The following is a 13,743-nucleotide window of genomic DNA, read 5'->3' as shown; positions in this document are numbered from 1 at the left end:
GTGTATGTTATATTTAGACCATTGTCAACACTTTACCTTGCTGTCAGTCAGCAATTTCAGAACTTTCGCCATTACCTTTGGATTCAGATTCAGTAACAAAATAACACAAACAAACTAACCGATCAAGGCTGCGGTACACAAGAAGCTCCTGTGTATAGTGAGCTAAAATTGCTGATTTTGTCAATGGGGTCTGGTGGTTTAAAAGAGAGCATTGATAACGACTAAAATTTTCCATTAAAATAGGCCATCTGCAGCAAGATAAAGTTGCAAACATATTTTATATTACACAAGAACTGACACTGATTATTTTAAGGTGGTTAAAATATGTTTTGCTTATGCTCCCATTAACAACTACTGTGCTGGCTTTTCAAGTTGGAGGCATGCCAACTGACATCTACTGTATGTACACTGACTATAGATAAGTATACAATCCCACTTGAGAAGATCTGAACTATTCCTTTCAGTATGTACCTGGAGCGAGGAGGTAATATGCTCAGCTAGGCTAACCACCCTGACTCTGGCTCAATACACAATGCACAGACAAGAGAGTGGTATCAGATGATGTTTGAAAAAATATTAAAGTATGCTTTTAAGTGATGCTTTTTCCATACACAATTTTGAATGGAGTTACTCTATAAAACAATAGATGGTTTGCATTCTTCATTCCAGAGATGCTATTATTTTAGCATTTTAGCAGTACTTAAAGGTCTAGTGTGTAAGATTTAGGAGGATATATTGGCACAATTGAAACATTAAATATTATAAGCATGCCTTCTTTAGTGTGTAATCACCTGAAAATATGTATCTCTGTGATTTCGTTACCTAAGGATGAGCCGTTTATATCTATATAAGAAGCGGGTCCTCTTCCACGGAGCTCACAAACATTGTCGCTGTAGTGGCCCAGACCCCACAAACACTGGCTTTAGATTTGTGTTTTGTGTCGGCCACTGTATTTCTCCTACATGTCTGTCACACAGTAGAAGTTTAAGATGGTTGCAATCTGTAACCTCACCACTAGATGCTACTAAAGCCTACACACTCGACCTTTAATCGACTGCAATGCCAATATCCAACATTAGAGTTCAATTGCGATATTTGCCATTTTCCTTGTTTTTAATTCCTATGCACAGTATACTGTATGTACTTAAAGAAAAAAAACAGATTTAAACAGTCTGTATAGTTTGTATTTGCACTTAATACAAGCCACAAGCACTTTGTGCTCACTGTGATCATGATATAAATGTATTATAATTGGGGTCTTGGGAGGTTTCTATCAGCTAAGTAGGTCACCTGCCAATGAGGGAAAAAAGGTTGGGTGTGCCTGGGTTAATAAGGAGGGTTAACAGACATCAGTGGTAATTATAGAGGTTGCGTTAAATGGACACAGTGAAACAGCAGCCGTGCACAGATGCTTGCTCGAGCTTTGACGACACACATTTGTTCTCAGACACAATGAGTCAAAGATAAAGCCGTGTCAGACGTCTGCTCGGTGCTTCACACATACACACAAACACACAGAGCGGTGATTGAAACAGATGTGTGGCTGTGTGAACACGCTCCCTCTAATCTCTCCCTTTCCTTCCACCACTTCTTCCCTGTTTCTGTCCTTTGCGGTTTGTGTGTGTGAGACGGAAAATGAACAGAGGAGAGAGATATTGAGGGAGAGTCCTCGAGCAGCGCGGAGAACAGAGAAGTTACGATCGGAGGAGGACAGCTTCGAGAACAGCATGATCAAAGGCGGCGAGTGCGTGACCGTTTGGCTGCGGGTCGTCAGCCGCACTGATCTCAATTCAGATCAAAGTCGATTGGTCCGTAGGCCTCTCTCTTTTGGTGGTGCAATGTTAACACTTAGCCCTCGGGGTGTGTTGTTGGTAATGGGGAGCATGGGGTCAGGTGGATGTAGGTTTTTCGATGGAGGTAGAGCCTCTGCGCTGCGGAGCAATGGACCGTTAACAGAGCCGGGAGCGCTTGCTTTGCCAAGTCAGGTAATGTGGGGTAATGGTGGAGCTCCAGTGTCATTTATCCTCCACAGACATGAATGACATAACCTGGATCAAACCTGGACTCGCTCATTAGCCACATGACTGCTTGAATTCTCCAGTTCAAAGGATAAGCAGTGTTTTCCTTTGAGGATAGAGGTGTCAAGTGAACATCACAGGACTTAACGATTTCTGTACTGGATGCTGCTCGCTGAGATTCTATCTGATCACATCGGTAGCAAAAGCTTTCTGTATGATTACACTAACATGGGTCATTAAAGGACAAATTAAGGTCAAAATATTCTAAACTGAGCGTACCACAAGTAATTCAGGCAACAAATACAGGACTGATGTTTTTTAGCCGAGTGTTTCAAAGGTTGAATTGGGCATGCAGGTGTACATCACCATCTGTTTCCAGCAAATATATAGAACAAACACACTGAGATGGTTTGTAAATATGCATTGTGGCTATTCAGGGATTAGCGAGGAGTGATCTAAACTGAGGACTGAAACCATTAATGGATCAGGTAGAATTCATGTAAGCAACCACAACCTACTTTTAAAGAAATTTGTGGTTAATGAGTCATTCGCAGGGCTGGATCCAAGCTATTAGAAAAAAAAACCCACCAAAACAAAAAAAAAAAACAGGAATCCCATGACAAGTGGGATCATTGCTTGGCAGTTTCTTTTGCACTAAAAATGCCGTCTTGAGGTCGTTTGCCTTTGTGAACCAGTCAAGTTACAGTTCCAATTTACATCCATGTCTTTCCAGACCCATACGTAACCATGACAGTATCTCACCTTTTCCCACAGAAATCGACTTTTTATTTTAGAGAGTCGTTTTTGAGATATCACGTTTAAGAGAATGACACGAAAGCAAGGTCACAGTGACCTTTCACCACCAAAATCTAATCCAAGTGGACATTTTTGCCAAATTTGAAGAAATCCTCTTATGATGTACTTTAGATATCGTGCTCACAAAAATGAGATGAACGAGGTTACAGTGACCTTGACCTTTGACAAACTAAAATAGAATCACTTCTTCCTTGAGTCTAAGTGGATGTTTGTCCCTCAAGGCATTCTTGAGATATTGCATTTACCCAATTGGGACAGATGTACATTCGGACAGATGTATGTACAAACCAACAGGCAACTTGAAAACACAATGGCTTTGGCCATGGCTATTGCCAGTGCAGTGAAAAAAAAATGGATCTAAAAAACAAAACAAACACAAATAAATAAACGCAGACAAACAACACAATACAATCAAGTTTTCAATTACCTTCCGAGTGATGCGAGAGGATGAGGAGGTTGACGCAGGATGCTCCAGCACCGGAGCCGAAGATAGTTATCCTCTCTGGGTCTCCCCCAAAGTGGCCGATGTTCTCATTGAGCCAACGCAGGGCCTGAATCTGGTCCAGCAGGCCGTAGTTCCCCTTAGCGGACTGATCACCTGTACTGAGGAAACCTGAGTGTTCGAACAAAGATGGATGCAGGAGGAAGGTGAGGGAGGATATTTAAGAAAGGACAAGGATAAGGACAGGTGGAAAAAAAACAAAGCAAGGGGTATGGAGGAAGAGGGATAATAGGAGGAGAGTGAAGAGAGAGAGAGAGAAGATGAAGTTAGTATCAGTGCCTTTATTATTTAGTACCTGTCTGGCAAATGTTCTCTACTTTGGCCTGTAAATCAGTTTCTGACTGAGAGGGAATTGCAAGAGAACAAGTGTGTATGTGTTGAGTGTTTGTGTGTGTTTGCAACACCATCATTCATCAACTAGGAGTGACAGACGGCACACAGAGAAAGCAAAGGGAGTGAGAGACGAAATTGCTTTTTCAGCTCCTCTCTTAATGACGTTTACTCTGTCTAATGGCATCGAGCAGGGACTTTTACAGAAAGCCACTTACAGTACAGCTGCCTGCACTCCCAGAAATATAGGTGACCCTAATCTGAATCACACACCCATAACTGGATTACAAGTGATGACACGTTGTGCTTAGAATCTGGGATTGTTCAGTGTTTTGTCTTTTTTTTATTTTTTGTTCTTCATGAATATTGTTATAGCATGAAATTTGAGAAGAAACAGTAGAAAGGTTTACTTTTACAGTAAGAGATTTTACCTATAGTCCTATTCTACAGACTATATTTTCACCTGTCACAGCAGAAAAAGCTCTGGTAACATTAAAGGTTGCTCTGTATGTGTCCAAATATGCCATGGCAGTGTGACACTGAGCCAGCATGCACAATGTCAGGACCCTGAAACTGAAACAGCTATATGGAATTCAGCCAACATTAATGTGATTAATTACACATGTGCTTGCTTTTCCTACTTTGGCATGGCAAAGGCTCTTCCAGGAAAAAAGTCAATTATAAGAATCCAATGATATCATCAAAAAAAATGGCCACTGTAGTTAATTTTGAATCATATCACATATACGACAGACAAAATGTGTATTACTCCACAGCTGAAAATAGTCCCCAACAAAGCCCAGCTGCTTTAGAAAATTACTGAGCCTTTAAAAATAACAAAAGTGTGTATACATTAATTGCCGGTATTTACTTATTTATTAAAATTTAATTCGTAAATGGACCACCACTTGAATGGCACCTTTCTAGTCTTCCGACCACTCAAAACACACTCTCTACACTACATGTTACATTCACCCATTCACACATACTAGGAGCCATGGTTACCATACAAGGTGCCGCCTGTAACCATTCCCATGCACTCACACACCAATGGAACAGCCATTGGGAGCAATTTAGGGTTCAGTATCTTGCCCAAAGTTACATGTATACTGAATGAGCAGGGGATCAAACCCCCAGTCTTATAATTAGTGGACAACCTGCTCTAGCTTCTGAGCCAAACCCGCCCAGTTCACTCACGATATCTATGTTCAGTCAAAACATATTTGCACGGTAGATGGACAAACTGAGAGATGGACTTAAAACGCTGTTGGTTCTGGTCGTTTCAAGGGATTTGTGGACGACTGAGACATGTTTTATTTTTGACAATTTCAAACATTATCAGCCACATCCTTCAGTACTTTAAAAAATACAATATATAAAGGAACATGTATAAATAAATTGAAAAACTGGAGTTCTTCCCAGTCTCTACATGTAACTTGTTGTGAGATGTATAATGCAAAGGTTTTATCTGCATATGTGGACTTGGACTACACCTACTCATCTGTACAGGCAGCACTGTTGGCAGGTTAACTATTTGCTCAATATTTTGAGTGAAATTTTGGAGTTTAATTTCAAGTTTTTTATTGTAACGCTTGTAGTTTTATGGCTTTGCAAGAGACATGATATTCTGTTTGCAAACTGACTATCCTTTGTGGAGTGATATTGTACTAAATGTTCCTAAAAGTGTCTCTGTTAGACAACTGGTCATTCATTAGACCATTGTAATAATAGCTCACCTTTTCTGTTGATAGCTGACATTTGGCTCTCATGATTACTGCTGAGTATCTTCGATTGTTCCACCAAAGACTTAAGTCCTTCCCATTTAAGCACCCATTAACTGGCAGCCTCTCAGATCCTAATGGGACTCCTAATTAGAGCTTTATTAAAGGCAGGTGCACTGAAAAGGTCATCCATTAAGCCTATACAGTGGAGGTTAATCACTTGTATACAGCTAGTTGCTTGGATCTGTCGAAACACAAACATACAGTGAGTTGTCTGCTTTGAGAGCCTAATTGGTGTAATCAAGATTTTTTTGTCAAGATTAGAACCACACACTGTATAAATAATGGACGTAGCTACCATGACATCACCAATTGGTTTGTGGACTGCTGTTGTGAAGATTTGAGTTCGAGTGACCCTATTTGGTCAAGAGGCTGAGAGCTACGGTGGAGAGATGGGTGGAACTGACACACAAACTCTAGCAAAACCTTAAAAACAGCCTGTCACTCAAGCGTCACCGTCCTGAAATATGCGTAACTTTCATATCTAGGCCAGGGTGTAGTTTGTTTCTTGCTGGGTTACTATATAAACATGGTGATGCATCATGGAGAGCTCCATAAACGAGTGCCCGCTTCATAGGTAGATACAAATGGCTCGTTCAAAGGTAACAAAAACACAACAATTCTCATTTTCAGGTTATACATCATAAGAAAACATTCTTATTAAATTCTAATCAATATCTGCCATTATATCCCCCTAGAATCTTCACACTGGACCTTTAAGATAGCATTTTCTGAACACAAGAAGATTACCCTTTTACACATGCATTTTTTTTAGTGAATATTTCCAATGTTTGACTGCAATGCTGCCTTTATGGTAAAGGCTTATACCTACACAACATTACCCAACAATTTCTCTGCTTATCCTGCAAGTCCAGCCAAAATTCAGTCAATATCTATCATCTCAGATGAGCCATAAAAACAAAAGGGATCGAAGCGCATATCAGTAAGCACATCATGCCTTTACTGGCCTTTGTGCTGCTCTTTACACCTCACAAACACACACAAATAAGCTGCATTAATTAAGTAGAGCACAAACATGAAACAAATAAGCAGCCTAATGCCCAAATGTAATCACCACAATATATTAAATATAACCAATTATTCTTATAAGGTCATTAATTAGGCTAACTAATGCAATACATAGTAATACTTCTATGTCGTAGTGTAGTTTCTTGCACAAAATAATGAAAGCAGTGTGTAGATATTAACGTTTTCATCATCATTGTGCCAATATAAAAAGCAAGATCTATTGCTACATTTTGCTTTTTAGTTACGATTCTTAAAAAAAAAAAAAAAAAGGTGTAAACTGTGCTGGTGGGACATCAAAAATAGAGAAGCGACAGATCTGGGCTTCACACAGCCAGCAGACACCCAAGAACCTAACGTTATCTTGTCACAGCCAAAGCCGTTGTCTTTCCTGCACCTTCACGCTGCGTCCATCTGACTGCGAGTCAGTGTACAACAGCGGGCCACTTCACCCGTCCTCCTCTTCCTCTATAATCTGATAAAAGGCTGAAAAAAATAAAAAATAAAACAGAGGAGCTGGTTAAAACGCTGCGATGCAAGATGAAAGCGCGGCTCTACATGAATAGCCTTTAAAATGGCTGTGGTAAGGAATGGTGGTTAGAGGGGGTAAGGGAGAGAGAGAGAGAGTAAAGGAGACGGAGAGAAGGATAGTGGGTGTTCTGTGAGTCCCGGATAGAGGCACAGTGTTTCATCTGCCTCCAAGACACCAGGGGTTGGCTCGCACACACACACATACACACACAGATATATACACACACAGGGACACTGATCAAAGGCTGACACTACAGAGAAGACTGCCTCCTTTTCTCTCCACCTCCCTCTCTCCTCCACACAGAAACAGACGCACACAACACATGAGCGCATAATGCACATACATACTCTCATCTCTTCCGTCGCCATAAAAGCACACACTATGTATATTCATTCATGCTAACACCCACACAACCATTTTTTTGTGTATTTTTGTGCAGTGAAGCAGCAATAAGCCTTTTTATGTGCCATCACAGAGCCATGCCATTATTATTCTAGAACCAACATACATGTGCAGGTTACTCGTGTATGCAGCCATACTTGTCATTGTGATTTGTGTGTGTGCGCAGAGGTGCATGCATCTGTGAATTTGAGTGCAGCCATACATGTGATTATGACTTGTGTGTGAATGGCGATGACAAACGGCGCTCCGAAGCCATGCTCCCATGTGAATCCATTGTTAGAGGCTGCCATGGGTGCCTCTCTGTGCGAGTGTGTGTGTGTTCTTGGCAGCATAGTAATTATTGTCTATCAGAGGAAGAGTGTGTGTGTCGTCCAGAGAAATGAACAGATGTGGGCGCCTCGCAGCACCTGAATAATGTATAGGACACACGCATTTTGCAACAGGACACACACAGATACATCAGATTGTGTGCGGTTCTTTCAAGGTGATGAAAGCCGCCTGCCTGTTAAATTGGCTGCACGTTTGCAAATGGTGTCTAAGTGTATTATGGCAATTACGGCGGCGTGGCTCGCTATTTGTGCCACTGCCGTCGAAGTCGGGCGGCGCTATCATCCTGTCGCCACGCTAAACGCTTTGCCATTTCCAGAGGGCTGCTCTGAATGACGCAAGGGAAGGGAAGAAGGACTTGGGAGTGTAAGAAAAGGGGAAATGAGAAAGATTCGCCTTTATTTTCAGCGAGCTTAAAAAGCAGCTTTTTTTCCCCACACAAACACCACTCTGGCTTAGACACAGAGATTGGCCTTGGGTGATTCGCTCCGCTCTTCTCCCTCTTTCTTATTGTGCTCTTTCTCTCTCCAAAGTTGTTATTACTATTGCCTGGCTGTGACAACCAAATTATCTGTGAAATTATTCTGATTTTATGCCCGCGCACTAGGCAGGACCCCTCTAAGTGTGTGTGTGTGTGTGTGTTTGGATATGTCTGATGTATACCCTTTCCTGAGCAGAAAAACAATGGCATTTTGAGATGTGAACAATCAGCCGATGAAGGCGAAACCTGCTTGGTGTCAGTAGCAGTCAGCACATCTCCCTAATCTCTTTCTCTCTTGCTATTTCCAGTTTGACTGTCTTGCTCTTTTTCTCTCTCCTCCCCCCATCTCCCACATTTTCTTCTCATCTTTTCCTTTCTGTAACTGTCACCTCTGACTTTGTGTTTAGCGGAGAAAACAACAGCAGTGTGTTAACGATCCTGCGCTCCCACAATTAGCAAAGTGACACTGCAGCCTGTCAGTTTAAAGGCATAGCCTTTTGTAAACTAAACTCCAGTTTTGACACTATTTAAGGTCTGCATTTCCTTCTTTTTTTCTTTATATAGTTTTGTCTGAGGGTATCCCTTCCCACACAAAGAAGGTATGAACCACACTGTGGATTAAGGAGGTCGTTACATCCCTAGTTTTCATTGCTACCAGCAGAGTCTGCCATTCTTTAGATCAGATTTAAATGACATCTCTAACCCAGACAAAACAAAAAAATTAAGGTATGAACCAATTTGGATTTGGAGGATTGTAACAAGCCTAGTTTTCATTGTAAGTGGATAAGGCTAGTATGGGCCAATCACAGCAGAGCAAAGCGGGACTTGCCAAGAAAAGCAGTGGGGTCCATGAGATTGCTGTAATCAAGCATTACTCTGTAATTTTATCACACTGATATTTGCATCACTGCCTAGTGTAACTCTTCTTAAATCACAGCTAATGCTAACCCACCATTTCTGACAGCTGCTGCTGCACAATAAAAACATTCACCAGGCGAAACAGCAGCGATAGTAGGAAATGTTTGTCACCACATTTATTTTAGATTTTACTAACTCCTCGACAAGTGTGTGCTGTAAAATTAGCACATACTTGCTGTTACCACTCGCCAAATCAACTAAAAACTGAAATATTTGATGTGTCAAATTTTATATGTTAATTGTAAAATTGCAAATATTTGCCCTATTTCTTCTCTCTTTTACTGGTTTTCCTTTCCATACATGCTCTTCGTTCACTCTTCCTGCATTCACTCTTTCATCTCCCTGGTCCCCTGTGGCTGAAAGCTTCCATCTTTCAGGGTTTAGTCTGAGGCTGCTAGTCTCTGATGTCCTGTCCTTCGTGTGTGTGTGTGTGTATGTGTGTGTGTGTGTGTGTGTGTGTGTGTGTGTGTGTGTGTGTTTGTTGGAGGTTAGCTGGTGCACTGTCAGTGGACTTTCTTTAAGTCATGCCACTTGTCCTTTAATGAAGTCATGGGGCCAACTGTATATGTGCGTGTGTGTGAGCTTGCATCACTGGGTTAAATGTAGTCTCAAGCTGTGTGTTGCCGTACTGTATGCTCTGTGTGCTACAACAACACACAGATACTCCAACAGCAAGGGAGAAAATGTGTGTGTGTGTGTGTGTGTGTGTGGACGCTGGTGAAATAGAAAGCAGGCCAGCTCCCAGCAGAGTACGACCGTGTGCACGCAAGTGTTTTTCAGAGCCTGCACATGCGTGTTTATGTGTTAGTGTGTGTGTGTGTTTAAGGAGTGTGATTGCTCTTGTTTTTGTCACGGACCAGTCCAAGTGTGTCAGAGGGATGCAGAAGAACATAAACACTCGTGCACAGAGGGAGGATGACAGGGAGGGAGAAGGATGAGAGCGTCTGACAGAGACAGAATGAGTCACAAAGGGACAAACACAGTCAGAGGAAGTGAGATGATACATTGTCAGGTGTGTGTGTGTGTGTGTGTGTGTGTGTGTGTGTGTGTTTGTGTGTGTGTGTCCACTGGGACAAGAAGAAGGGCTGGTATCTATTTCACTCTCCTTCTTTAACTAGAGTCTTTATAGAGTGGTGGTGTGTGTCTATCGATCAGGTTTTGTTGCCCTGTGAACACTTTTACAGCCCAAAGGAACAATAGCTCATCGCGCCTGATCACACACTCCCATCATGATCCTTTTCATGAGTGTGTGTGTGCTCAGAATTGGAAAGCCCTCATCTCCCCCTGTCACTTTTTTTCCTTTTATATTTCCCTCATCTTTTCCTCGCCTCCATCCTTCCTTCCTCTCGGTGGACTCCTGTTTATCCATCATTTGGCTCCCTTGGGAGCTACTGTCCCTGGGGGCTTCCATCCAGTCAGAGGGTAATGGCGGGTGAAATAGGGGTGCCATGGGCCAGATCGGACACAATGTATGGCATAATGTGTGTGGGTGCGTGGATAGCATTTGTACAAAGCTACAGTAATTGTTTTTAGATGCTGCTGTGTTTGACACTGACTGTAAAGATTTAAACTTCCCCTGATGGTTTTAGAAGAGGAGAGTCATGACTGCTCTCTCTCTATCTGTGTGTGTGTGTGTGTGTGTGTGTGTGGGCGATCTCACCAATGAGACTCATGGTGTCATAGGTGAGAGGTGCTGACCCATATAATTACTATAGAGCAATAATACACAACGTATTTCTGAGTATGATTTAGGCTGCTTGACTTCCAATAACAGTTGTGGTTCAGATTTCAATTAATATTCATTCAATATGTTAATTTGATTTGACTGTTTGAAACCTGAACAAATCGGTTTGACTTTTTCTTTTTCAAAAGCATAGAGAGAAGGTAACAACAACTTAACTAGACATGTACCAAAAATTTGCCAAAAATGATGAAAAAAATATACAAGAAAGTTTCCTGAAGAAAGCATAAAAAAGTACAAAACAAACAACTAAATAAGCAAGAAAATAACAAAGCACTAAGCAATTAAAGAAGAAATGAACCAAAAAATAGCAAGAAATTAGTAAAAAGCAGCAGAAAATTACTGTCTTAAAATTTGTAAAACAAAACAAACAAACTAGAGACTGGAGACTAGACTCTAGTTAACTAAAGACTGGTCAAAATTAGAGCAGCAGAAGCCAATTTATTCTAAATATTCATCACTAAAATGTGTCAAGCTCCAAAGACACTGAATCCTACAGTTCCCAAAATCCAACAAGACAACATTATTGGTAAATGCCCACAGATTCAAAATGCATGGTCCCCGTTTGAAATGCAGGTCTCCAGTTAAAAACGTAAAGTATTCAACTACAGATATAACCCCGATGACATCACTTGGGTCATTTGGGGAGCTCCTGAGGGACTTATTTATCATGATGAGTAAATGACTTTAACATGTAGTTGGTGAAGTGGCCAAAACTTTAAAATACTATTTAAAAAAATGCCACAAAGTGCCAAAATCTGCTCTACACAACCAGTATCTTGGTCCAAACTTACAATATGGTTATAAATACGATGCTCCTGATTAGGAATGGTGGGGGAAAAAAAGAAGAGATAGAGGGGGGGAAACATGAGGAGGACAACAAGAGCTAATGAATCCCCAAACTGCTGTCCATGCCTGCTCCAGCAGCAGCAGCAGCAGATGTGCGGTGGTTAGGATTTACTGAGCAAAACAAACAAATAGCAAAAAATAAATAGATAAACACTCATTGTACGTCTGCTGGGGTGTAAAAATGTGGCAGTATGTGTGTCTCCAAGCATCCAATTGTGCTCATCTGCATGCAGGTCTTTTATTTATATGTTTATGTGCATATATTGGTGCGTGTGTGAATGCATGTGCACGCCATCCTCTTCATGTTTTTCGGCTGCTGCTGGAATGAATGGCTGTTGTGTCTGTGCATCTCTGGAGCTAAAAGTAGACCTCTGCTTTTCCACTACGCACTGGCAAAATGCTGCAATACTTCAAACACAGCCCATGCTGGGTTGGCCTAGATACTGTAGCTCCTCCTCGCGCAGAACTCTGTTTGCATGGCACTCGATACAGCCAGTTTAGCTGAGCATGTGTTTTGTTCAGCTGGCATCATTTTATCTGACCATTTTTCATCATTTATTTAAAAAAAAAAAAGTTGAAAAATTTCAATTTGCAACTTTAAAAAGTGAAGTGTGGCTCTGTTTTGGCTAACTATTCTCTAATAAAGCTCCTTTATAAATCAATATTTTATGCTTTACTGTGGAAAAAGTTTTCAAGTTTTTCTATGATCTGCAGCAACAGAACACCAAAACATGTTCAGTGAAAGAGGCTCTATTCCAAAAGTGTTTATTTATTATTCAGCTGCTAACCTCTTTCTCAACTCGAAGGCTCGGCCTCACGCTGGGGGAGTGTTGGCGCTGAGGTGCTCCTCTCCCTGCTGCATGACTGATACCAAACCTTGACACCGCTAACTCGCCACCTCAGTATACCTATCATTCTCTTACACACACGCGCACACACACACACAGCTGTGCACGCATATTTATGCCATCATCCTGTCCATCAAAAGTAAAACAACATAACCGACATTCATCGAGATGTCTGATGTTTTCCCCTTCCATGGCAGTGTAATTAAAATATGCAAATGATATGATAAAGTGCATTTCACTCCGATGGTGACGATGTCAGTTATGCCGAATGCCTCTAGAATTGGGAGGTAATTGCCAGATAAGGCATCGCATTAGAAGCGTGGATGACACGGGTCTGTGTGTGTTTGCGTGTGTGACAAAGAGGGCTTTATCTGCGGCGCATAAAGAAACCAATCTGACTCCTCCTGTCTCGTAAGTGTGTGGAGGACAACTTCTCAAATCCCTCTCGATTACTCATCCTTCACGCACACGCACACACATACACAGACACACGCAACACGCTCTGTAAAGCTTTCGATTACTTTGACCTTCTTCTTGCATGTATATTGGGTAAACAATTTAGATAAACAATGTTCTGGAAGAATTGTGCACCACTATCTAGCTCGTATACATTTGGTGTGTGTTTGTCGAGATGTGCAGATCAGGATTTCAGTGTTAACTAGTTGTTGGCAGGTTCAATACGAAGGGTCAGCTGAACTAAATGACACTGTCCAGAGAAAATCATGTGTCTCAAATTTTGGAGGTTAAGATTTTTTTTTTCCACATAAAGTGTTCCTTAATGAGCTGAGAAATTTCTTCTACCAGAGAAAATCTTTTTAAAACCCAATTTCTTATCTGACAAATTAACTGTCACAAAGCAGGGTGGTTTCTCTGAACTCATGAAAAGTTGATACTTTCAAGATACATGGTTTTCATAGGGAAGCAGCGTCTCACGCACTCTAATTTTCTACCGTTCAGCGTCCATTTTTATAATTAACACTGGTGCAGAAAATATGGCCGTCACGTCAGGACAGTGCTTCACTCAAATCAATGATTATAAGAACAAAATATTATTTATTTATAATAAATTAAAATGTATGAAGATTTAAGTTTAACTTAGAATCCCCATCTTTCCCACCGCTCACAGCCTTATCTATTAATCAGTGGTAGAAGTAGCATTCAGATTCTTTACT

At 41.2% G+C, this 13,743-nt stretch overlaps 1 protein-coding gene across 2 annotated transcripts in view; it reads right to left on the bottom strand.

Annotated features, from left to right (window-relative positions):
• nlgn2a (neuroligin 2a) overlaps positions 1-13,743 on the bottom strand; it is a 223,409-nt gene that overhangs the window by 10,896 nt on the left and 198,770 nt on the right. For both annotated transcript variants that reach the window (XM_088073302.1, XM_042512113.2), the window contains one exon: positions 3,262-3,447. In XM_088073302.1, the coding sequence (XP_087929428.1) occupies positions 3,262-3,447 (186 nt within the window). The remainder of the gene's footprint in view (positions 1-3,261; positions 3,448-13,743) is intronic.

Source organism: Plectropomus leopardus, chromosome 23 (genome assembly GCF_026936395.1).
Source record: "Plectropomus leopardus strain MGB_pleo_1.0 chromosome 23, ASM2693639v1, whole genome shotgun sequence".
NCBI lineage: Eukaryota > Metazoa > Chordata > Actinopteri > Perciformes > Serranidae > Plectropomus > Plectropomus leopardus.
Note: the sequence above shows the minus strand (reverse complement) of the source record. Positions and strands in the feature narration are given on the sequence as shown.